Below are 26,572 nucleotides of genomic sequence, written 5' to 3'. Positions count from 1 at the left end.
CACAACACATAAATGGCTCCTAACCTTCCATACATAGGCTACTTTATGTTCATAACACTAAAACTAAATATGATCTGAAATCAAGCTGAAGCTAAACTGAATTTCAAATACAATTCTTTAAACTAATCGTTTTCATCTCTATCATAAAAACACAACATTGATAATAACCTTTGTAGTTGTGGTAGTAGTACATTGACTGTGTGGGAAAGTAGACTAATAGCATTAGATGTAGATTGGTAGGTTAAGCCATGCCAAGTAGGGTAGCTATTGTCGTGTTTAGTGAGTTTCTAGTTTCAAAGTTTGTCAATGCACAGGACACAGCAGGTGTAAAATAATACAGTGAAATGAATACTTGCAAGTTCTTTTCCAACAATAAAGAATATAATAAAAAATATATAGAATAATTATAGAAAAAGATAACATGAGGAATAAATACACAATGAGCAATGATAGCTTGGCTATATACATGGGGTAGTACCGCGCCGATGTGCAGGGGAGCGACGTAATTGAGGTAGATACAGTATGTACATATAGGTAGGGATACCTCTATGTCAACAGGACAGACAAACAGTAACAGCGCATGATGAGTCAAGAGGGCCAATGCAGATAGTTAAATAGTTAACCAAAACCTGGCCCTGACTAACTATTTTGCATTTTTACAGCTTGGAGCTAGAGGCTGTTCAGGGTCCTGTTGGTTCCAGACTTGCCATGAGGTATCAGAGAGAAACAGTCTATGACTTGGGTGGCTGAAGTCTTTGACCATTTTTATGGCCTTCGTCTGACACTGACTGGTATAGAGGTCATGGATGACAGGGAGCTCGGCCTCAAAATGTACTGGGCCGTGCGTACACCCTCTGTAGCGCCTGCGGTCGGATGCTGCTAAGTTGCCGTACCAAACGGTGATGCAGCCAGTCAAGATGCTCTCAATTGTGCAACTGTAGAACTTTGATGATCTGAGGGAATATGCCGAATCTTTTCAGCCTCCTGAAAGGGAAGAGGTGTTGTCGTGCCCTCTTCACGACTGTGTTGGTGTGTGTGGACCATGATAGTTCCTTAATGATGTGGACACCGAGGAACTTGAAGTTCTCACCACGCTCCACTACAGCCCCATCGATGTGGATGGGGGTGTGCTCAGCCCTCCGGTTCCTGTAGTTCACAATCAGCTCCTTTGTCTTGCTGATGTTGAGGGAGAGGTTGGTGTCCTGACACCACACTACCAGGTCTCGGACTTCCTCCCTCTAGGCAGTTTCATCGTCCTCGGTGATCAGGCCTAACACCGTTGTGTGGTCAGCAAACTTTATGAAAGTGTTGGAGACGTGCGCAGGTAGTACAGGGGGGAGTTAAGCAAGCACCTCTGATGGGCCCCGTGTTGAGGGTCAGCATGGCGGATGTGTATTTGCCTACCCTCACCACCTGGGGGCTGCCCATCAGGAAGCATCATTGGCGGGGTTCAGCTGTGTGCCCACTGTGCCACCATTGGGCACATTGCCCTAGGATGAGCTACTTTGTAATATTTACCATGCCTGCCAAATCAGTCTCAAAATCAAACCGCTCATGCAATATAATATGCTTTATGTACAGTATTTGACCATTTTTAATGATGTTGACTACTTTAAACGTCTTCTCCAAAACCGCTGGACCGATCGGCACCTAATTTGGTTTAAGGCATCTAGGGATGCACATCCTCAACATATTCTAAGACCCTAGCTAAAACAATATGGCCGCTATGAGCCGATGGCTTGCATGAATGGCTTTCCTGTCCAACAGCGCACACAATGTGGCCAACCATACTGTACAGGTTAGCTAGACTCATATCATTTAGCATGTGCGCCAAATTTCATAACTGAGTCAAGCCGATAAAGAGCGTCACTGTGTAGTCGATATGAAGGTACTTGCATATGTTGAGTCTTGACAGTGTTTGCAACGCGTGTACCAAGATGTGTTAAAATACAAATATCCGTGACTGACTTATGTGCCAGACCACGCCCAAATTAATGTTTATTGGTCAGTAGCGGCCATGCTGTTTGACATACCTTGGTCCATAGAGGACAGATATCAAGTTTAGTGCAGATCGGTCATTCCCTGCCAGAAGAGTAGCTGTTTTTCAATAAAATCCTAAATGCCGGAAAATCCATCAGGAAAGACTTTATGGGTCCTTGAGGCAAATTTGTTTCTTGTGAGGAGAGGGACAAGCATACCAAATTTTAGGACTCTAGTGCAAACAGGGTGAGTGGTGTGGCCTTTAAAAGTTAGCATTTTCAATCGCTTGTTATAGTGCCACCATTTTGCCAATTGGCATGGCATGAGAGGGTGTGGCCCATGGGCATTTACCATCATGTCAAGTTGGGCTGTCCTAGGCCTTACCATCTCACAGGAATTGGCATGTTATTTTCCTTGGAGGGGGTGGAATAATAATAAACAGCAACAAATATAATAGGGTTGCAGCAGCTCAGTCATTAACATAGCAGCAGTGTTAGTGGTTGATGGGTGTGTGAATGGTGATGTGAGTGTGTGTGCATGGTGAAAGTGTGCACGCAAGAGTGTCAGTGTAGGTGAGTGTGATGTGATGTGTGGGATAGAGACCAGAGTGTGTGCATAGAGTCAGTGCAGATAGTCTGTGGATGAGGGTGGGCAGTCATTGTCAGCATTTCAAGAGTCTTATTGCTTGGGATAGAAGCTGTCTCGGGGGAGTGTTGGTTTGGGACCTGCCGGAGGGTGGCAGATAGAAAAGTCCAGGACTGGGGTTGCTGGAGTCTCTGGCAATTTTTAGGCCATCCTCTGACACCACCTTCATGTGTTAGGTTGCTAGAGTGGGTTAATTTAGTGGGTTGGAGTCAGCTGTGAGGCATAATCTGTCTTGGAATGTGTTCCCTGTGCTATAATTATTTTAAAAAATGAAAGGTCCATTGTAGTTAATTTAACAGTGGGAAGTTAGCTTAATGAAAGTAGCTGATGCAGTTATTAAAACAGCTGTACCTCTTGATTGGTAGATGATTGGTTATTTCTGTTCTGATTTCACATTTTAATAGCATGGAAACAGACCAAGATGTCATACCCTCTAAGTTTGTCTAAGTTTAGAGAAAATGTAGTTGATTTGGTTACTAAATCAGCTGTATAATTTGATAGGTAGAAGATAGCGGTTCTGATTTCAGATTTGACTTGCAGAGAAGTAAACTACATTTTTGACTGAGTTGTTGGGAAAGTGGTCAAAGCTGATGTGTCAAAAGTGACATTTATTTACTGTTAACAAAGGTTGGAGGTCATGGGAGTTAACAATGGGAGCTTTAGGATGTTGAAGTAGTCCAATTAAAGTGGATGAAGTCTTTTTTAGGAGGACACAAATCTTATTTTACGAGAAACCTATTCCAGACCTGTCTGCACGTTTTAACGTTTGAAAGGAGTTTCTAGCTTAAAACCGGTGTAAGAGGAGCAGTGTTCAAAATAACTAAGTCAGAATTAAGTTGTACATTATTTAAAGTGGAACTGCTGTTGCAAGTTCCTTTAATAAGAGCAGACATGAAACATGTTAGCCCCGGCTAATTACTGCCCTAGGTTAAGTATAGCCCGGGGCTAAGACTGCACTGCACTGCACTCAACCTTACAGCGCATAATGCAGTGTTGTAGTGTGAGGGAGAGTCAACAGCTTTTTTCTAATGGGCCCAAAGCAGATTCTTTCATGCATATCCTCAACATGTTAGGTAAATGAAAGCGTACAATAACCATACAACATAGTAGAAAGAGGAGGAAGGGAAGCGCTACTAAGGTACACAATAGTACATTTTGGTAGACAGAAGGTGCTCTTTGGTAAAAGGGGTGAATTGGTCATCAAAAAGAAAGGAGGACCGAGGCCTCTTCATATAATTAATTTTAAATGCCTTTATTAGTATGGCATATATTCAGTAGAAACAAAGTTTTTCGTTTTTTCGCCTCACACAGGGAGTACAAAGAAAGGAATACATTGTCGCCTTTTGAACAGCTTTTCCAATTAGCCCTAATTAGAAGAGGGAGTGGTTACACAATTGACTGGACACACCTAGTAAGCAATACTATACACATTAAAGGGTGAAATGATCATTAAAAAAGTTATCATAAAAACACAACTCCAAGCTAGAAGTATTAGAAGACTAAAAGGTTGTTCTAACCTTAAATATATTCCATAGTACACTAGAACACAGAAAAACATGAACAACAGTCTAACCATAGCGGAGGGCAAATTAAGTGTCCACACTGGATGACAGCCAATGGACCCATCACAACCCTACAGGAAGGGTGAGAAATCCATATCTTCATTTAAACCAGGGTATTTAGTGGCCTGTAGTTTGTAAATCCATATCTTCATTTAAACCAGGGTACTTTTAGTGGCCTGTAGTTTGTAAATCCATATCTTCATTTAAACCAGGGTATTTAGTGGCCTGTAGTTTGTAAATCCATATCTTCATTTAAACCAGGGTATTTAGTGGCCTGTAGGTTGTAAATCCATATCTTCATTTAAACCAGGGTATTTAGTGGCCTGTAGTTTGTAAATCCATATCTTCATTTAAACCAGGGTACTTAGTGGCCTATAGTTTGTAAATCCATATCTTCATTTAAACCAGGGTATTTAGTGGCCTGTGTTTGTAAATCCATATCTTCATTTAAACCAGGGTATTTAGTGGCCTGTAGTTTGTAAATCCATATCTTCATTTAAACCAGGGTATTTAGTGGCCTGTAGGTTGCAAATCCATATCTTCATTTAAACCAGGGTATTTAGTGGCCTGTAGTTTGTAAATCCATATTTTCATTTAAACCAGGGTATTTAGTGGCCTGTAGTTTGTAAATCCATATATTAATTTAAAACAGGGTATTTAGTGGCCTGTAGGTTGTAAATCCATATCTTCAATTAAACCAGGGTACTTAGTGGCCTGTAGTTTTAAATCCATATCTTCATTTAAACCAGGGTATTTAGTGGCCTGTAGTTTGTAAATCCATATCTACATTTAAACCAGGTGATTTAGTGGCCTGTAGGTTGTAAATCCATATCTTCATTTAAACCAGGGTATTTAGTGGCCTGTAGTTTGTAAATCCATATCTTCATTTAAACCAGGGTATTTAGTGGTCTGTAGTTTGTAAATCCATATCTTCATTTAAACCAGGGTATTTAGTGGCCTGTAGGTTGTAAATCCATATCTTCAATTAAACCAGGGTACTTAGTGGCCTGTAGTTTTAAATCCATATCTTCATTTAAACCAGGTATTTAGTGGCCTGTAGTTTGTAAATCCATATCTTAATTTAAACCAGGGTATTTAGTGGCCTGTAGGTTGTAAATCCATATCTTCAATTAAACCAGGGTACTTAGTGGCCTGTAGTTTTAAATCCATATCTTCATTTAAACCAGGGTATTTAGTGGCCTGTAGTTTGTAAATCCATATCTACATTTAAACCAGGTGATTTAGTGGCCTGTAGGTTGTAAATCCATATCTTCATTTAAACCAGGGTATTTAGTGGCCTGTAGTTTGTAAATCCATATCTTCATTTAAACCAGGGTACTTAGTGGCCTATAGTTTGTAAATCCATATCTTCATTTAAACCAGGGTATTTAGTGGCCTGTAGTTTGTAAATCCATATCTTCATTTAAACCAGGGTATTTAGTGGCCTGTAGTTTGTAAATCCATATCTCCATTTAAACCAGGGTATTTAGTGGCCTGTAGGTTGTAAATCCATATCTTCAATTAAACCAGGGTACTTAGTGGCCTGTAGTTTTAAATCCATATCTTCATTTAAACCAGGGTATTTAGTGGCCTGTAGTTTGTAAATCCATATCTTCATTTAAACCAGGGTATTTAGTGGCCTGTAGTTTGTAAATCCATATCTACATTTAAACCAGGGTATTTAGTGGCCTGTAGTTTGTAAATCCATATCTTCATTTAAACCAGGGTATTTAGTGGTCTGTAGTTTGTAAATCCATATCTTCATTTAAACCAGGGTATTTAGTGGCCTGTAGTTTGTAAATCCATATCTTCATTTAAACCAGGGTATTTAGTGGCCTGTAGTTTGTAAATCCATATCTTCATTTAAACCAGGGTATTTAGTGGCCTGTAGTTTGTAAATCCAGATCTACATTTAAACCAGGGTATTTAGTGGCCTGTAGTTTGTAAATCCATATCTTCATTTAAACCAGGGTATTTAGTGGCCTGTAGTAATTTAAGACGGTCCTCTTTTCTAAGACCGCTTAGAGGAACACAAGTACGCCATACGGGTAGGTAATGAAGACTACCCCATGGCAAGGCACTACAAGTCCCTACACCATGGCAACCCTGCCTTCCTACAAGCTATGGGTATTGATCATATTCCGGCCTCTATTAGAAAAGGAGACCGTCTTACCCTGGTTTAAATGAAGATATGGATTTTTCACCCTTCCTGTAGGGTCGTGATGGTCGGCTGTCATCCAGTGGACGTTTTGCTTAATTTGCCCTCAGCTATGGTTAGACTGTTGTTGTTTATGCTTTAATGTGTTATAGTGTACTATGGAATATATTGCTTTCTTATTCTTGACACTTCTCCCAGTCATATTTATTAAGGTTAGAACTACATTTTAGTCTTCTGATACTTCTAGTTTGGAGTTGTATTTTTATGATAACATAGCTACAGTATTTCACCTTTTAATGTGTATAGTATTGCTTACTAGGTGCATCCAATCAATTGTGTGACCACTCCCTCTTCCAATTAGGGCCAATTGAAAAGCTGTTCAAAAGAGGACATTGTATTCCTTTCTTTGTACTCCCTGACGAAGGCCATGCTGCCGAAACGCGTCGGTTAAAAAAAAAAACTTGGTTTCTATTGAACATGCCATACTAATAAAGGCATTGAAATTAACCATACAACATAGTTTGGGTTTAATGCTCCAAAGTCATGCTAAAGTGTACCGGCATCAGAAGGCTGGTAAAAAAAAGCCATGTGAAGAGGCTCAACTAAAAAGTCACAGATGTTCATCATGGCTTTTACCCAATCAAAGTCTAATCTGTCGGGGATTTCATGTGTGTTAACACAGCTACAAACGCAGAGAGCAAACACTTTGGCAACAGTGCATAAATGTCTCGACATATTAAACAACCAGACAATAAACAACCTATTCAATTCCAGGGATTTGCATGCGAAATGGGAATATTAGTGAACACAGACATCCTCAACATCTACTTTCAGAAGAAGACTGACTTCAAACATTATCCTGTGAGTGAGAGGAGAGGAGAAGAGAGCCAAGCCCGACAGAGAGAGAGCCATGTCTTCCTCTCAGTATTTGGGCATATCTGTGCTCACAATATCAAAGATTAGTACACTGTCACCACAGATCTGCAATAAGCTAATTGCTTAATTAGCTGACCCAATTCGATAAGCTTCTTTTAGCATATTAACAAGAGCTACGTAACACATAGCTGTGATTCATGACGACTGGGTTTATTTATGGGGTTTACAATTATGAGAGTGAAATACAAAACTTAATGGTCAATAATGCTCCTTTCATAAAAGTTCTGGAAAATAACATGTGATCATGTAAAACATTTACAGTCCATCACATATTCATGATTAGAATGCTCAGACTACTTGATATGCACAGCTACTTCACGTCCGCTATGCGTCAGTGTCGCTGTGTTCCCGTTGAAACAATTAAGTTGAATCTGGGAATGATTTCACTGCACTCACAATAATTCTGGACAATGGCGCATGAGGGTTAAACATAAAAATAATTTTCTTATTAGGTTGAAATGGATTAATTTACATTTTCTCCTTGCATACTTTACATATACTGTATGATCTCTTGCACAGCGCAGGAAGGTTTGGGTAAAAGAGCACTATTTGTATAAGATGAACTCATCTATATGCTAATTCATTGGCATGTAGACCTGCTTCATTTCTCTGATTCATTCCTGTTTACCTATTAGCTGTTATAGATGCAAAAGGAAATTGGAATATTAAAAACCAAAAGCTGAGGGCTACAAAGCATTAGCAGTACATCACCTGTTATTATAGTCATATTAGGGTGCCACTGTTGGCCTCTGTTTAAGCTGCGCCCAAGAGCCAGGCTGCAAGTGAGGTTTCGTAAATAAAATGAGCCATCCCTTTAGTTAAGTGGGACCTGGTGCACCTGACAAACCATAATGAGGTTTCAAATGTACCTAAGCCGAGACAATGTCATATGGAAAAGGGTCCAAAGCCTGTCTTAATATGTAGCAAAGGTTTCTTTTCAGGGGGGCAGTCAAACCTAATGTCTCAAAGCAACTCTGTTACACGTACTTAGAACTACTGTGCAAGTTGAATACAACTACCTTTACTAAAACGACACATGGCAACACCAACATGGGCTTATATGGGAGATGTGACAGATCATATTACAACCAGAGCCTAAATGCTAATGTAATTTCTCATGAACTGGGTTTAAAGAGATCCAAATCGACCATTCGCTGATACCCACTTCCGTTGTTTTTAAGAGGATGACAACCTCCCTCTTATTGTCTAAGTAATTCACCAAAATTGCCACTTATAGCCGCTCAGAGTTGTACGTTTCATCACGGAGCTTCCTCTGGTCTTTGCTACTCATCCCAATCCGACTTCCTTCCGAAAACGCCACCACTTCATTAACCTTGCCAAGCGAGAGATAAGACAGTCATTGCATCAAAGCAGCCTGCCCACAGAGAGAGAGAGAGAGAACAGAGCCCAGTCTCTCCACTACACAGCAGCCTTCACACACCCAAGCACACCCAAGAAGGAGCGTGTGTTCTAAACTGTCACTCATAGGCTGTCTGAGAAATGAACAACTATATATCCGTTATGTTTTAAACAGTATTGAGTGAGAAGTGTGTTTTTTGTTTGAAAGCAAGGTGAACTTCCCGCTTTGCACTGTCCACAATTGGAGCACTGTCCAGAACACATCCAGGAGTCTGAAGGGAACATATTGTACCATACTGTAAAGAGTGCTCAGTTACACAGAAACACTGTCGAAGTTGCATTGACCTCTGACCTTAGAGGCATGGACATGAAAGGAATGGTTGATGGAAAAGGTAGTGGAAAATAGCTTTTACCAAATTAAGTAATTGCCTGACTGCAATAATTACTGTAGCAACATAATACAAATATTTACTAAAATAATTTACAAGACTTCTATTTCTACTGCACATTTGTTTTACTTAATCGCCCTGCCCACAGTTTCTGAAAAATAAAAGGGTAGAAAATGATTTTCCTTTAGCGGAAACAGCAAATCCCTGTCTGGATTCTGTTAAAAGGCTTAAAAATGTCACTAAATGCCAGGGCTGAGACTCCTGCTAACATGTAGGTCTTTAAGACAAGATGTTAAAGCGTTGAAAGTTACCTGAAATTGACGAGGTTAATATTCTTATCGCACACTGAGGGGTTCTGTGAAAGTGGATATTGAAAAAAAGGTAGACGGCACCGTAACCCTTCATATTAGAGGGTATCAAACAGGACTTATGCAATGTAAACAGCAATTACTCACTGAATTGTTTATCACAGTCTTTAGATACTGGAATACACCGGCATAATTCAAAGAAATTAAATATTGTGGAGAAGACCTCACTGTCTTCATATGGGGATCTCACAAAAACATTACACCAACCAAACTGTTCTTGTATAGCAGACTAGAATTCAACATTAAAATCACTTAATACATCCCTTTACTGAACATCTGAAATGCCAAATATGTCCACAGTGGCATCTCACTTATGTTTAGCACACTTTCAGATATCAAAAAGGACCAAAGGCCAAATTCTGTTCCTATGTTTCTTTGGAGACCATCCTCTCTGGGTTCTCAGTCAAATGTGAGTCACAGGTAAAAAAATACAGTGAAGTCCGTCATCCACCGAGCCAGCACATAGTCTGAGGAGAGTGAGACGTTCTGGCATCTATTAAGACTTACGTTATGTACATTGTGTTGCGAGGGGAATTTTACTGATCCACAAAACCAGCAGGAAAAGGATAAGTGTGAGAGTTTTATAAGACCCTGTGGTAAAGCAACTGCATTGCAGAATCTCTGTTAAGTTAAAAGTTGCTGTGGCGTTGAGCAGAAAGTCAGGCAGAATCCTGCATGGCCACTGATAACATGGTTGGATTAGGGATGTTTAAGGGAAGTGAAAATTATTCATTTGAGATGGATGAAAGCTGCACTTGTCAAGTCTACCAGTCATGTACTTTATATATTTAATTTCCACTAGCCAGCATACATCATTTCTCCTCAATGCAAATTTCTACACACTGAAATTGTGAGCATATTTACCTCAGCTCTCTCAAAACATTGACACAAGAAGTATCGTCACAAAAAACAAACAAATGTATTCTCCATTGAAGTAAAGCTGTGAACAAAACAATGCGATTCGGTTTGCCATATTGAGAATCTAATTGTACACATGCATTTACAATCAAATGACTAGACAAACAACTTTCATTTGAAATAATGCTTTAAGATTAAATGTGATGTGGGTTAGACCGTGGTTTTAGCACATCTAATGACAACTTTTAGCACATGCTCAATTGGTTATAGTGTCAGTCCACTAAAAGTGTTGCAACTACAGTATGATGATAAGTCAGTCTTTCCCTTTCACTTAGTGTTGCTCTTACAGCCTAGCAACTCATAGAACATGTCGGTCTCTCTGTACAAATATTATGATCTCTGATGAGAATTAAGTCTCCAGCCTGGATGGCCAATAAATTAGAGGCACGCTTCGTTTACTCAGAGCTAATGAGCCTGATAAAATTACCTCGAGGATCATAATTACAGGCTAGTGGCATAGACTGGCACTCTGAGTACAACGCACACACACACTTTATACAGTTTTTTTTTGAACCCATAGGCCCTCAAATGCTTACTGGTGCCTTGTTACTATACCAATTATGACAAACTATCAAATATAAATTACACTATGGGTAGTGGATTTGATTGTAAAACATGCATAAGGATGCAATACAATGTAGAGTACGGCAAAGTCCTTGTAACAAATAATTTAAATGAATTGAATGTAAAACCCTGACTAAGTCAGTATAATGTGTATTTTGTCAGCGCCAGCACAACATATTGCCACCCTTTCATAAAGAAACCACTCCTTCAGTGATGGCATATTTTGATGGACAGTGTGGACACAAAGGCTCACCTCAGAGGATTTCGTTTCAGCACATTCACAGGACGAATTGTTTTATTTATGAATATTAATGGCCCTCTAATTTGAGGCCGCTGTTAATGCTTGTCGCTAGGAGCCTGGCAAATCAGGTCCCATTCCTGTTACAACCATGTATTAGACACCCCCTGACACTAAGCCCTCGCCTTTGATTCTTAATTGCAGAAGCGCAAGCATTTGCAGTAGATGGGGCGCAAAGCTTTAATTAACTCGATCACACGTATTCTGTCTTGACTGTCACCTACATCACACATGGTGTACTGCACCAATACCATCCCCAGTTCCTCTCAGCTAGAAAGATGCCGTTCCAAGTTTGTGATCACAATTTCATGCATCTTCAAATTGGGGATATGTCATCTATAAGTAGCTGCAAATATATTGACGTGAACAAATCTTAATGCCTTCCTTAAAACCCATATTAAATGCAGAAAAAATTACATCGCTCCAAATGATCACTTCTGAGCTTTGATACTTAAGTAGGGTCCCGGCATAGCAGGTCCAGAACCAAAACATGTTGGATGAGGACCGTGGTCTGTGCGGTAAAAATCAGGCTGTAACTTTGTGCTTCTATGAGAGAGAGCTCGAGGATCGGTTTAGATTTTTTATTAGGAACTGAACAGTCCCACATGTGAAGAAATCAAATCATATTGAAAAAACATCCTACAGTTTATCAAGGAACACGTTAATTGAAACTATAAAATATCATGGCCGAGAAGTAAAAAAAAGCCTACAGTTAAATTCTACAAGACATTAAAAAGTTAGATATGAGTGCTTTCAAAACCAAGGACGTTCAAATTATTTATTGGACAGCAAACTCAATTAAAAATATAAATACACATTATGCACACATTCATTTAACATTCTTCCAAATTTTAAAAAGTCACGAGACATTGGGACCTGTGCATACAAACAGCATTTTCACAGATGACTCCAAAAGCCAACAATGTTAACTTAAAACATTGCAATAATGGACCAGGCATAAACAATGCTTCAGTAGATAATTCTATACTAATATATGTTTAATTAAACCAGGTTTAAGATTAAAAGCTCAATACAATCATTAGTTTATGAGCTACTGTTCTACGTAAGCTTTCACAATGTTATTGCATCAGCAGAGTTGGAACTTTTTGCAGCATGTATAAAATTAGCTGTCTGTACTGTGGTGAATTGGATTCAGGTTCCTGCCTGGTTGGTGTACGGTAAAACCATGGTGCCACCTACAGCACGACAGAAGAAATACAGCCTTTCAACTGAGGTAGCGGAGAAGGCTGCTTACCACTTCACTGGTCGACAGATGGATTCCACTCCATTTTACTCGACGTTTGTAATAACATACTTTTTGGAAGCATAAAAGACATTGGTATTAAATTGGACATACTGGAGCTAAAAACATCACTCAAAGGCAAGCTCCTCTTTTGATACTAACAATTTAACGGTGATATGGATTATCCGGTGCAACAATACCAGTTACATTATTTTGCATTGGACTCATTCTAACAGTGACTCTTGAACACGTGTGGAAAAAAAAACAAAGCAAACCATGAGTTAAATTGTGATCCCTTAGATATACACCAACTCAAAAAAGGAACAGAACATTATGATCAGTCAAGTGTCATGAGACCCATCTCAAGAACAACACTAAATGAAGAGTGAAAGCCTGGAGTCTCCTCAAACAAAAAAGCATTTCTAAACGAAACACCAACTTGATGTGATATGTAGCTGAAAAAAAGTTGGTCTTAGACCTTCAGATCTTTCAGGCTCAGCAACATGCACTCTTGTTACTTATTAGCGGAGCTCAAATACCGCCATGAACACAAGTTGGTGTACACACGCCGTATCACTTGAAAATATAAACCCAATTAAAAACAATCCAGACATGGGAAAACGCATACCTCAGAGCAGAACAATCAAAACGCAGTCCCTGGATCCCTCACAGTGACCTTTTTACTACTTTTTTGTCTGAACAGCATTTTGAAGGAAGACTTCCTCTTGATTTTGGATTGTTTAAGTCCTGTCCACCAGAACAAAGAGAGGAAATGACAATAAGCAAGGAACATCCCAGGGTTTAAAGACAGGGGCATTTTAAATCAACCACTTTAAATACTCACCAAGAGTCTGCATCATTTCATTCAACTGCTGATCCTCTTTGTCTTCCCTAAAAATGGAGAACATGTTTAGGTTTTTCAAGTTAGACATCCATCTTGACCTCAGTGGCATTCCAGTCACTGCTTGAGACCATTGCAGATATTGAAATGATCCTCACATTTAAAAAAGAAAATGGGTCACAGCTCAGATCAAATTGTAAAAGCAATAAAGTTGCACCATTTCCCTACCTGAGCCTGTCTTCATCCAGTCCTTCTACAATGGCGTTTCTACCGTTCACAATCTCCATCAACCTCTCCATCAGCCCGTTCTCTCGCCGACGCTCCTCTGTAGACTTCAGATGATCTGTGATACCAGTGATAAGAAGACCCGTGTTTGACATAGGAGCACGACACTACAACACGGTAGCTGCTGATCTGTTAGGGGGATGTAAAGTGAACAGTTAAGGTGCTGTGTGAGCATTGTGCCACCTACCTGGTTTCTCCAACAGTCTGCGCAGCTCACCCTCCACCCCAGGCTGCTGCCCCTCCAGGTCTTGAGTCTTCGCTCTGACAAATGCAATAAGTGATGTTTAAGCCATTGTAAATCCAAAATAGTGCATATAAATTTGGGTAACATTTAACTTGACAAGTACTCACATGTACACAAGCTCTGACTCCCTCCTAATGTACGTCTGCTTCTTTCGGATCAGGTTGAACCAGTCAACCATCAGAGGGTCCATCAAAATGTCCCCCTTACCCTCTGCAAAAAGCCAGTGTCAAGGAAGTTCATTGGCAATACGTTTAAAAAAAATGACATTTGTCTAAGACTTATGAACAAAATTAATCACATTGTTCCAGTCCAACATGCACATTGAGCCTTTGTCAGTGCCTAAGGGCTGTGTATACAAACACACCAGCCACAATCAATAGTACAAACTGGCCTGGGACAGAGAGAAGAGTCCCATTAACTCCCCCTGCCTCCTATCAGCAGGACAGCCAGGAGCATGGAAGGAGTGAGGGAAGGAGTAAAGCAGTGAACCGGATAATAATATTAATATAACTGTGCCCAGATGGTGACCTTGAGCAGAGCAATCAGGCCCCCCCTACTGCCCCTGCCCTGTCTGCAGCCACAGCCAGTCTCTGGTCAGCGATTCACCACCACCTCTCACTCAAGGGGGATGGATAATATCAGAGAGGGAGAAGGTGCCCCCATGTGGGCTGTGCCCGCCTCTCGCCTCATTGGGCCGTGGAGGAGGGGAATGGAACCTGTTCGGCTGTCACACCTCTCCCTCCAGGCTGTGTGGGTTTGGATTCCTGTGTAAAATCTCAGGAGGGCTAGCAGGTGTCATGACTGTCCTGATCAGGTCAGGTTACAGGAGACCACAACCCTACATATTATATCTCAACCCCAACGGAGGAGAGATCTAGGGGTCTGAAGATGTGGGGGTTTTATGACCTCGTGCCCCTGGTAAATCTCAGGCCACAGACAAATTCCTTTGTCCTGTTACTATGGAGAACCAGATCTCAGAACATTAAACATGAAATAAAGGGACTTTGGAACAATGGTTTCCGTCAGCCACAATGGTGGTCATGACGATAGATGGAATATGAAAATCTGTGTCATTTTTGTTTTGTTATTAACGGTTAATCGATGGCGTTATTACGAAAACATTGTTACGTGAAGAGTTTTCCTAGTACATGTTTGATGTTTATACATTGTACGTTGTGTGGAATATGTCCAAATCAAAGGAAATGTTTTGGTAAAGATGAAATGTTAAGTTAGTTGTCTAAAATCAGATTTGAGAAAAACCTTGCTCTTAACTGGGTACGTCCAGAGAATTGCCCTAAAGGGGGTTACGCACACTTCTGACCCAAGGGTATAAAACCTGTGAGTAAAGAACTTACAGGGACGACTGCATGACCCAAGCTGCAGCTAAGGTCTAAAAAGTCAAACCCAAAACCCAACTCAAGTTTGAAGACAAAGAAATCTTTTTCTACCCAAGCTACGGATGAGTAGCTGTGTCTAAGCGGGTGAATTCAAGTTGACCCACCTATCCTCCATCTCCCATCGAATCGCGGTGTCTACACTTTCATTCCAACGCTGTGAGCTCTGAGCTACAGAGCTGTGTCCTCAGAAGACCCCTTCCAGAACAAGTGTGAAGGAACAGACTCCTAAGCCAAAAGGACACGGACATCGTGAGGACGACCAGAAAGGTTCGACGGAGAAGTGCGTCATCGAGCAGCCTGAATGGTCCACACGGAGAATCCACAGAACTTCCCCACAATTACATCATTATATTCTGACCCATAAGAGCGGCAGTTTGGGGCAAGGCAAGGGTTAGAATAAGCATAGCTGACAAATTCACCCAAATGTATATTTCCTTTTTCTCTCTTTGAAATCCCCATTTTGGGTAACACTCAACATAGTGTTATGACCCATTATACTACGTTCTAATCAATAGCCTATAAAGGTGTATCATTTTAGCAAATAAATATTCAACTAAGATTGGTGTGGTACGAACTCATTGGCGAGACCCGGGTCCCTGCAGATTCACGGACTATACGACGTTCAGAACGAGATTGTAGAGGTAACTGGTTAATTAGCGGCTGTTGTAAAATCGATACTGATATTCTTTGAGTTAATTTGGGAAATAGAAACTCAATAAAAACTAACCTGGTTCCCCAGGTTAATGAGTTAATAATTTCTTGATTCAGTTAATCACGCAATAAGAAACTTTTAATCACTCGATGAGCAACAGCCGTCACATTAACTAATAGAACTTCACAACAGGGATAACATGCTCACCATCAGAGCACAACTCAAAACTGAGAAGTGGAGGGACTGGGCCATTTCAATTGAAGTACATTAATAAATATCTAAATCATAAAGGCTGGTCTATTTGGAAGTTAACTTGGAAATAAACGATGAGGGGGAGAATCTCAATTGCATACTCCTTGCATCCTCTCCCCTTCTCAAAACCCATTGGAGGAGAAGGCCAGAGGGGAGGGGCTTCTGGCTTTCTCATCCAATGGGTTGAGGAGTACGCAATTGAGATTCTCCCATGGTGTCCTTCAAAATCATGTCCTGAAAAAAAGACCCAGTTAAGGTTGAAACATGGTCCGTCTTAACATAAACGACAAGCAATTCTGCCCACAGCTAAGTCCTTCAAAAGCCAGACTAGTGCCAAAACCAATAACTTACCTAAATGTCAACGGGAGAAAGTGTATGCAGAGGACCTCTCCTACTTGCTTTGGCAACTAAACAATCGCCATTGGTCAACATCAACAAAGGAAGAAGAAACACTGGGAGTCAAGGGAAGTCCCAAGGCAAGTACCTTCCTCACAGCTGCGAAGCCTCTTCTCCATCTCCACTCCCTTCCTCTCCAAGTCACCCAGGCTGTCTCCAATCTCACGCAGCTCCTTAACTATCTGGTCCATAGGGATGTGATGGGACTTACATTGAACAAAACAAAGGAAAACCTATTGTGTCACCACCAATTGCTAATCCTGTGTAATTATTTAACTATGACCTGAATTTCATAAGAATATTATTTCCTCTGATAAGCTCTAGTAACATGCCACTATTTATGTATGAGACATAACTGATAACTTACTGAGGGGGACCTCGTTTCAGACTGGGAAGTGTTTGTGGGTGACAAATACTTCCCATTTTTGGAGCCTAAGAGGTAGACAGAATATGATTATTACATATTTAATGGCTGACACTCAGGGAGCCATTGTCACACTTAACTTCTGAAAATAAACAGGCTAAGATATAACAAAAACAAATTAAAACAATGGTTGAGACATTATCTGGTAATAGAAAGTGAAGGCCCAGTCTAACCTGTGGAACCCTGGCGAGGCGGTTTAGGAGACATAGGGGGAGAATAATTGACATCCGTTGAGCCTAAAAAAAAACAACAAAAACAAAGTGTAACCGATTAATAAACTGCAAAATATAGACTCCAAATACATTGCAGCGATGCAATCACTGAACGGAGTTCTTGTCTTTACCCGATCCCGCAGAGCTGTGGTGAGGCTTATTGGGAGTTGGAACCCTGTGCCAGACAGGAACCAGGGGAGGAGTGGACAACAGAGGAGTAGAATAATTCCCATTTTTAGTACCTAGAAGGTGAAGCGCGATAATAAAAAAATAAAAAATCACAAGTCAGCAAAAATGTTTACTCAATCATTTATGAAACACTAATCATTACTCTGCCAACTATAGAGGATAAGATAATAAAAAGCAGGTACCCAAGCCTCCAGAGCCACAATGGGGCTGCTTGGGAGACGGACTCTGTGAGACACCGGGCCAGGTGGAGGAGGGTTGAAGGCTGCTGGGGGAATCGGAGGAGAGGTAGAGCTGATGTTGACGATGATACTAGTAGCGAAAGACTTCGAGATGGCTTCAGGTTTGGGTTGCTCAACAATGATCACATGGTCCTCAGAGTCAGAGGTCCTGGAGAAAGAGGGTGCATGTAAGGAGCAGGAAAAGACTGGACTTTCCCCTGAAATCAACCAATTTGGATTGAACATACAGTAAGTACAAACAGAACATTCAACCTCACCTTAAATATTTAGAAATAATGGAGGTGAGAAAATAGTGGAAGGGGTCAGAGGGAACTCTGGGGAAACTAGTTAGTGTTGCACTAGGGTTCATTTCAGGCATAGCACTCCTTGGGACTTGTGAGGATGGGGGAGGAGAGTGGCTGCAATTTGAGCCAATCAGCCATAACAGAGCAGGGCGAGGCAGGATGAATCCGGAGGCTGGAGGAGTGGAAACATGAGACGCCAAACTGGTTAGCTCTCCAGATCAGATATATAATTTAATCTCTCACCCGGGTGAACAAACCTGCCTTCCCTTCGTGTGGATGTACAGGATTAGAAAGAAAAGTGGTTGATTAACAGATGAGCAGTCCAGACTTACTTCAGTTCTGGTCCATTTTTAACAGGCTTGAGCTTTGATCGCCAGTTAACAGGAGCCTCTGCACGGTCTGCACTTACTGCCAAAGAGACATACATTTTGAAAGGAGAATGGATGATTCAAGCTCATTATCAAATTCTACAATTCTATTTAATGTTAAAAATAAAAACATTTAAAAAAGGGCTAAACAAGATGGGATAACTAAATGATAAGTGGCTGTTAATAAAGACTGCTAATGCACTAGCAGCTCATTTTATTTTCATGCACTTCAAAACAGACTTTTGTTAAACTTTATGGAAATGCTGTTCGTGGCTACACCCTTGCATTAACAACAAGGTAATCGAAAGTGTTCCAGCATTTTAAGTTTCCCCTATGACCTATTGTAAAAACATGATTGTGATAAAAAAAGTTCTGAAAATGAAATGGAATTGAAAAAGCTTGCCTTTGGTGCTGAAGGATACAGTTGTTGGTCTGGCGCTGGCTTTGTTGACAGTGTTAAGCAATTCCTTATTGCTGGTGGGGCTGGTGAAGAGTTGTCCTGCTGTGCCTGGTCCACATTTAGCCTGCTTCCAGCTGGGGAGGTCAGCTGAGCTTAGCACATCTCCAAACCTGGGTAGCAATACTATCACAATTAGGTTTGGAAATACATTTAGTAATAGCTGACATCCACAAAATGATATGAACTGTGGCTGTGCACGCTTGAACAAGACTAAAAGCCTCTAGGTAAACACATAGGCCTTTACTCACCTTTCTGCTGGTCGGATAACAAAGTATCTGGTGTTATTGTTGTTGCAGTTCGCTTCAGCTAGTTTCTGGGTAATGACAGCCCTGGCTCGGTTCTTCTCTTCCTCAGGACTCAGGGGTACCCTCGGCAGTCCTGAGGGGGCTGGGGGCTTCTGGCTGCTGGAGGTTGAGGTAGATGACTGGAAGAACCTCTGCCGTGCTGCCTGGGTTCTCTGGGCCGAGCTGGTCCAGGGTTGGGGAGCTGGGGTGGTGGTCTCCACAGGCTTCAAGACCACCTTGATGGGGGTCGAAGGCACAGAGGTGGAGCAGGAGACAGACTTGACTCTGCTGGTGTCACTTTTGGATTCAACTTTGGCGCTTGGGCATCCGGTTTTGATGACAACCCCAGAGGAGGGAGGCAAGTTGCAGCCATTCTTAGTGTTCTGATCATCATTACAGATGAAGATACCTGGCTCCTTCCCTGGTTTATAAGCCCCAGCCAGGAGGACGATGGAGCATTCACTGCACCTAGTGAAAGGTGCAACATAAAAGGTGTCAACACGTTTTAACCATAATGGTGGAGCTGGTTTCTATGTTTAAAGTGGACATTTACTTGAAGCAGCTCCTGTGGTAAAGCTTCCCCTCGATAAAGTGCCGTTGGACCAGATGAACGTGGCATTTGCACACAACACATTTACTGCTGAGAGTGCTTGTCTTATTGGACCTCTCCACCAAAACTTCAGTCTTCTGTGGAAGAGAGAGAAAAAAAAGAGTGTTTTGGTCATGTAAACTAAACCCCCACCCCTGTCAACTGCGTTTATTTTCACAATTAACATGTGTAAATATTTGTATGACCATAACAAGATTCAACTACCGAGACAAACTGAACAAGTTCCACAGATATGTGACTAACAGAAATGGAATAATGTGTCCCTGATCAGAGGGGTGGGGGGGGTCAGAATCAAAAGTCAGTCAGTCAGTCTCTGGTGTGGCAACCAGCTGCATTAAGTACTGCTGTGCATCTCCTCCTCAGACTGCACCAGATTCGCCAGTTCTTGCTATTGTTATCCGGGCTTGTCGCTGGCCATGGCAGAACACTGACATTCCTGTCTTGCAGGAAATCACGCACAGAAAGAGCAGTATGGCTGGTGGCATTATCATGCTGGAGGGTCATGTCAGGATGAGCCTGCTGGAAGGGTACCACATGAGGAAGGAGGATGTCTTCCCTGTAATGCACAGCATTGAGATTGCCTGCAATGACAACAAGCTCAGTCCGATGATGCTGTGACACACCGCCCCAGACCATGACGGACCCGCCACCTCCAAATCAATCCCGCTCCAGAGTACAGGCCTCGGTGTAACGCTCACGCCTTCGATGAGAAACGCAAGTCTGACCATCACCCCTGGTGAGTGAAGAGCACTTGTTGCAAGTACGGTCTGGTCCAGCGATTGTGGGTTTGTGCCCATAGGCGACTTTGTTGCCGGTGGCGTCTGGTAAGGACCAGTCTTACAACAGGCCCTGAGTCCAGCCTCCCTCAGCCTATTGTGGACAGTCTGAGCACTGATGGAGGGATTGTGCGTTTCTGGTGTAACTCGGGCAGTTGTTGCCATCCTGTACCTGGACCGCAGGTGTGATTTTCAGATGTACTTATCCTGTGCAGGTGTTGTTACATGTGGTCTGCCACTGCAAGGACGATGGGCTGTCCATTCTCTCACAGTATGGACATTGCAATTTATTGCCCTGGCAACATCTGCAGTCCTCATGCCTCCTTGCAGAGGAGATACAGATAAGCGGGGAATATTTCTTTTTGTGTTTTTCAGAGTCAGTAGAAAGGCCTCTTTAGTGTCCTAAGTTTTCATAACTGAGACCTTAATTGCCTACCTGTAAGCTGTTAATGTCTTAACATGTCTAAACTTAGCATTTCCACTGCTCCAGAGGCCAATGGTAACGAGCATTACACCACTCTAGCCAACGCTTGGCATTGCGATCTGAAGCTTGTGTGTGCTCGGCCATAGAAACCCATTTCATGAAGCTTCCTATGAACTGTTATTGTTTTTGGTTTTTTTACCTTTATTTAACCAGGCAAGTCAGTTAAGAACAAATTCTTATTTTCAATGACTGCGTAGGAACAGCTGCGTAGGAACAGTGGGTTAACTGCCTGTTCAGGGGCAGAATGACAGATTTGTACCTTGTCAGCTCGGGGGTTTGAACTTGCAACCTTCCGGTTACTAGTCCAACGCTCTAACCACTAGGCTACCCTGCTGCCCCAGAGGGACGTTACTTCCAGAGGCAGTTTGGAACTCTGTAGCTAGTGTTGCCACCGAGGACAGACGATTTACACACGCTACAGCACTCGGCAGTCCTGTTCTGTGACTGACCACATCGCAGCTGAGCCATTGTTGCTCCTTTACGTTTCCACTTCACAATAACAGCACTCACAGTTGACTGGGGCAGCTCTAGCAGGGCAGACATTTTACAAACTGACTTGTTGGAAAGGTGGCATCTTATGACAGTGCCACATTGAAAGTCACTCAGCTCTGCAGTAAGGCCATTCCACTGCCAATGTTTGTCTACAGAGATTGCATTGTGTGCTTGAAATTATACACCTGTCAGCAATGGGTGTAGCTGAAATAAAATCCAGAAATTTGAAGGGGTGTCCACATACTTTTGTATATATTGTGTACATTTAGTAGTTCATCAGTTCATCTAAATGTATGCCTGTCAAACATCTGAGATATATATATATCTTTAAATAGACATTAAAGAATCATTTGTACCTGAACAGCAGCTCTGGTTGCTTTGGGGGAGGTTTTCACCATGAGAGAGGGAGGTTGGCTATTCTCTATGGCCATTTTAGACACAGTGGTTTTGGCCACCACCGGGAGATTCTTCTTTCCACACGGCTCCTCCTTGGAGCCCTCTGCTGGTCTTTTCACAGCACCCACCCCTCCAACTGGAAAAAAACATTGGCCATCAGAAAGCAGAGGGTTGAGCCACAATAATCTAGTCTACAATACCTGAACCAATAGCTCAGTAGAGATGCTTTGTGAAACTAAAATAGTTTGAATATACTATCTTTTAAACCAATAAGCATAAACAATTCGAAAAACATTTGACAAGTTTTAAATGTACTACTGATTGTAAGGACAGGCACATTTCACTAAACGAGTTTGAAGCAATGTTTTCACCCAATTTAACAACGCGTGTATCTCACAATCACCTTAAGTAACACCACACCAGGAAAGACAACACTTAAAGTGGAACCATATAGGCTAGTGCTCCAATGTAACAAAGCTGCCTCAAGTCAGACAGTCTTACTAGGGTTGCGTCCGTGGAAGTAGTTGTAGTACTGGGAGACGTAGGTGAGGATGCTCAGTCGGTCTGGGATCCTCAGGGCCACCATGTCCTCTGCATCCAGCAGAGCAGCGATCCCCAGCTTGTCCTCTGCAACCCGGAAAGCCTGAAGTTAGAAATAAACACTTGTTTTATTAACCAACCCTAAAGTCATAGAGACAACAATTAGAAGGGTCAGGTGTATTAGAGTTCCCCTAGCAAGCAGAACACATAACATTGTACATGTTTACAAACTTAACTTTTAACACTTACAAAGCAGAAGGAACAATCTTACATCACTTTCCCAATGTTCTTGAGTGTTTCTTAAAATACAAAGCAGCTACTTAATTTAACAGTAAACAAGCCAGACAAAATGGTATCTTCAGAAATAGAAAATAGTGAAGTCCAGCCAGCAGCTGTTTGTGGCCCCATGCCGGGGAGGTCTGGACAGGGGGTGAATAATGAATAGCACATTTCCTGTGCACACTCAGCCCTGGGAACAAGGAGGGAGAAGGACAACGGGGCATTGTTTAGGATCAACCTGATGTGCTCATTAAAATGTTAAAGTACAGCCTTGCAGAACGGCATATCCGTTTGTGTTGGAGGAGGAGAGAGGCCAAACAACTTCTACATTTGTGAGATTCTCTGTATAACAGAAACGGAACTGCCCATTGTTGCTGTACAAAACAGAGTCTGAACAAAACAAATGCATATTTGAGTCTGTAGTGACATACCTACCACTGAGAGAAACCTGACACATGAAGGACTGGGACCTCCTTGTCATGACTACTGTCAATGTATATGGGATTACCGCAGACTAAAAAAAGAAGTAGCTTCACAACATTGGTGATTGGACTCCACCATGGGGGAATTCCTTCCTAGTTGGTTGGTCAAATAGACTAGCGCTACTAAAACTGAAAAAACTACACTCTTCTGTGTGGCTTAAAACATGTTATTCTTATGCAACCCCTCAAGCAGTGTTGTCTCATCATACTGTCTAACATTTGTAAATGGACCTTTATCGTGCAGATCGAGTGGCCCACAGATAACAGTAAGCCTCATTCATAATGAATAACCCAGGGAGCCTCTTCTAGTACTCAGGTTCTAACAGACGCTGTGGGGGATCGGCACGACGAGCAGCTAGTGTTTTGCAACAGATCCTGGAGAGCATAGAACACTGAGGTCTGTAATCCTCAAAATCAGAGGAAACCAGCACAGAGAGAACTAAATTATGGACAAGTCCCAGCTGCGTTGCTGTTTGACTCATTCTTATCCTAACACACTTCCTGCTATGAAGGAAATAGAGGGGGTGGGGGGGACAAAAAACAGTTGGTCAAATAATTCCAAAGAGTTAACAAGTTAAATTCAACCAAGTCAAACATAGTATCTGATGTTAATAGTTAAGCCGGCATCTGTCGAAGTATCAATAGAAATGAGTGCAACTAGCCAAAGTCACTTCCAAGTGAATTGTTAGGCAGTATAACACTCAGACTTGACACGTTCCGTACAACTCGCAGATGACATTCTCCTCACATTAAAACAGCAACATGGGACAGACCTTGCATAGCACCCCAAGGAGAGATGGTTTCCCAAACTACAGTTGGTATACGAATAACCTTGCCTGGGACACGAAATCCTAGGAATCCATGTTGTTCAGTTATCAACTGGGAAAGAAGTTCAGCATTTGGCCACAGCGTTTACATACTATGCATGCTACAAGCAATAGGTCACATTTATGGTGAGCCATCACATTCTTTTCATGAGTTGCATTCAACATCACCCTTCAGAGCAAAATGGTTTTGCCCCAGTTCAATCGAAACACTGAGGTATGTATCAAAATAACCATGAATTGACTTGTGCACAATTCCAGTGCTTTGGAGACGTCACTCGTAAAAATAGGCCTGAATGTTACAAAGGACTTGATGCATTTGTAACAATGTAATCACCTCAAACACAAACCAACTGCCTTCCTGATAACAGTTCAGTATGGGCATGTCAATGTACAACCTTTAACTGTGCTGATGTTACATGCATAAATAGACAGTATATCTTACCAAGTTGTTGTTGTCAAAAACATCCTCTTTATTCAGGGAGTCGTAGTCTCTGAATATAGAACACAGGGAAATTAATCATTCACATTGTGGAGGTTGATCAAAGGTTATTCCCATGTGAATTTGGGTGCCCAACTGCCCTGTTCAAGGAAAATAACCAGGCTTCTGGGATATAAAAGATAATATTCTAGTCCACTAGTATAGCAAGAAAACTTGTGGGAATGGTTATGCTGTGAGGTTTCTTTCTGTTTCAGACATTTAGTACATAAAATCAAATGTGTTCTCTTGTTAATCAAGAATGATGTTTGACTTAACCTGGAAACTCTAAAAAGTTTGACTAGGGCACATTTAATTTCCATTCATGTTACATTATGCAATGTATTGATTCATAATAAAGGATCACACATGCATACCTACATGAAACTATGGTAAAAAAACGAACATACCTTACTCGTAGTTCAAAATTCACTTAGGCAAATATCCATATGCATATGTTAATCTAGCCTAATTGATGAACATGCTTAGATAAATGTAGGTTACATTTTTTAATTCAACCAAAATGTTGTCAAGACTCTGGCTAGAGGGGGGATTCCCGACACCATTATTAGACAGGAAGCCCCTTGGAACACTTTCCTTTAAAATAAATAGAACATGATAGCAAATAGCGCTTCGTTTCTATTGTATGTAGTGTTCAAGGCATCTGTCGTTAGGCCAAACGTTACATGAGAACATTACTTTTCTAAATCATGATTTGAAGCTATAGTCTAAGCTACAAAATGTGTTTGCAAAGTAGAAGACAATGACAACATTAAAAATGTTGTTTGGTTATGATAAAAAAAGGTACGGCGACAATAGTCTAAGGTTTCCCAAACTCTGTAACGTTAGACGTTTTGGTTTTTGCCCTAACATTAAAAATCAGCTGATTCAAGTCAACTAATCAAGCTTTGATCATTTGAAATCAGCTGTGTAGTGTTATGGCAAGTAACACCGAGTTTAGAAAACGCCGAGGTCGGTTATTCATAAATATTAAAAGATTTTAACTGTAGCTTTAGCAGCGAATGCCCATCGAAGTGTTTGGAAGTATTGATTGTTTGCAGCTGCTAATGATCTGTTGCACCTGATTAACCATTACGCTGAACATCAATTCTTCTGCCAAATCTATATTTTAAAGTTATATTAATGCTTACATTAGGTCCGGTCTGTACTTATGGATAAGCGCACAGAACGCCAACCCGTCCCTAAAAGAAGTTGTCATGTTGATAACAGCCACATCTCGGTACCCATCGCACTGAAGTTTGCACCATTGTTGAAGCGCCTTGATGGCAGCCATCCTTCCCGGAGCGCGTCCTGTCAAATAAATGACTCCCGAAAAAAATATCTATACAAAAGAGAAGTATGCAACCAGTGGTGTTATGTCTTATTTCAGGTGATGTACAGGTAGTAGAAAGCAAGATACCGATTACCAAGAAAGAAAAGCCAGTTCAGTGTTCAATCATCAGCTGATGGTCGCGACTGATTCGCTACCATTGTATAGCTCATGAAAAAGTATATTGGCGTGACGCAAGGGGGCGAGGCTTTGGTTCAGTAGCCTAATTAACGCTGTTAATTATAATTTTACACCGTGACATAATTGCACTTTTTAATAATCACAGTGTTGGCAATGAATCGGTCCTTTTTAGTGTCTGTCCGGTTATCAAATATTAATTTGCATTATGTCCTGAATAGTCTATTTCAGAGAGGTAATCATTGGTATAGAAATATATATATATATAAAAAATCAATATTTACACTATTGTTGAAGTCTGTGTGGTTTTAATATCATTATAATTTTCATGGACAAAATAGGCTATAGGCCTACATTAACGCACTAATGGGCAGCCATTAGTGTTGAAGCCTTAATGAGCAACTCAATTAGGTTATGAATACAAAGGATTCAGCTGAGCACTTTTTTGCTCATTTGCATATGGGTCATTTGCATATGGGGCATTTTCATTCGAAAAACCAATGATACATATTTTAAGTTGCATGTTGCAAACGAGGAAGAGGCTTAAAGTCTCCATGAAACGAATTAACCCAGAATCCAGACCCACTGACCAATTTTGGGTCACCGATGGTGGTTTCAAATTTGACCCAAATGAGATGGGCCTAAATGAAGATGGAGTGACTGGGGGATACTCTCTAATTGTGATTGGACAACAATCAAAAACAATTTGAGTGTGTCTGAGTATGACCCAACATAGGAGAAACTGACCCACCAAGAACTCGACGACCTCAACTAGATGCATAGTCTACAAAGAGAT

General features: G+C 41.3%; 1 protein-coding gene across 1 annotated transcript; it reads right to left on the bottom strand.

Moving 5' to 3' along the window:
- Nucleotides 1–11,941: 11,941 nt before the first annotated feature.
- Nucleotides 11,942–25,798, bottom strand: LOC135534520 (MICAL-like protein 2). Its single transcript, XM_064961477.1, has 18 exons — nt 25,460–25,798; nt 24,276–24,324; nt 22,207–22,348; nt 21,666–21,841; nt 19,501–19,634; nt 18,912–19,415; nt 18,607–18,773; nt 18,168–18,243; nt 17,495–17,699; nt 17,255–17,365; nt 17,085–17,147; nt 16,855–16,919; nt 16,576–16,700; nt 13,898–14,000; nt 13,734–13,807; nt 13,490–13,604; nt 13,265–13,311; nt 11,942–13,167 (listed from the first exon to the last, which is right to left on the bottom strand). Exons 1-18 carry the CDS (start codon nt 25,600–25,602, stop codon nt 13,064–13,066), a joined length of 2,403 nt encoding a protein of 800 aa, XP_064817549.1. The 5' UTR covers nt 25,603–25,798; the 3' UTR covers nt 11,942–13,063.
- Between the last annotated feature and the right edge of the window lie 774 nt (nt 25,799–26,572).

This window comes from Oncorhynchus masou, unplaced genomic scaffold (genome assembly GCF_036934945.1).
Source record: "Oncorhynchus masou masou isolate Uvic2021 unplaced genomic scaffold, UVic_Omas_1.1 unplaced_scaffold_3512, whole genome shotgun sequence".
Lineage (NCBI taxonomy): Eukaryota > Metazoa > Chordata > Actinopteri > Salmoniformes > Salmonidae > Oncorhynchus > Oncorhynchus masou.
Note: the sequence above shows the minus strand (reverse complement) of the source record. Positions and strands in the feature narration are given on the sequence as shown.

Coding starts and splice junctions, on each gene's coding strand:
- LOC135534520 (XM_064961477.1), bottom strand. CDS start 25,602: ATGGCTGCCATCAAGGCGCTTCAACAATGGTGCAAACTTCAGTGCGAT. Junction 18,244..18,606: donor TGTATCCTTCAGCACCAAAG/GCAAGCTTTTTC, acceptor TCTCTTTGGCAG/TAAGTGCAGACCGTGCAGAG. Junction 17,148..17,254: donor CCACAGCTCTGCGGGATCGG/GTAAAGACAAGA, acceptor GTTTTTTTTTAG/GCTCAACGGATGTCAATTAT.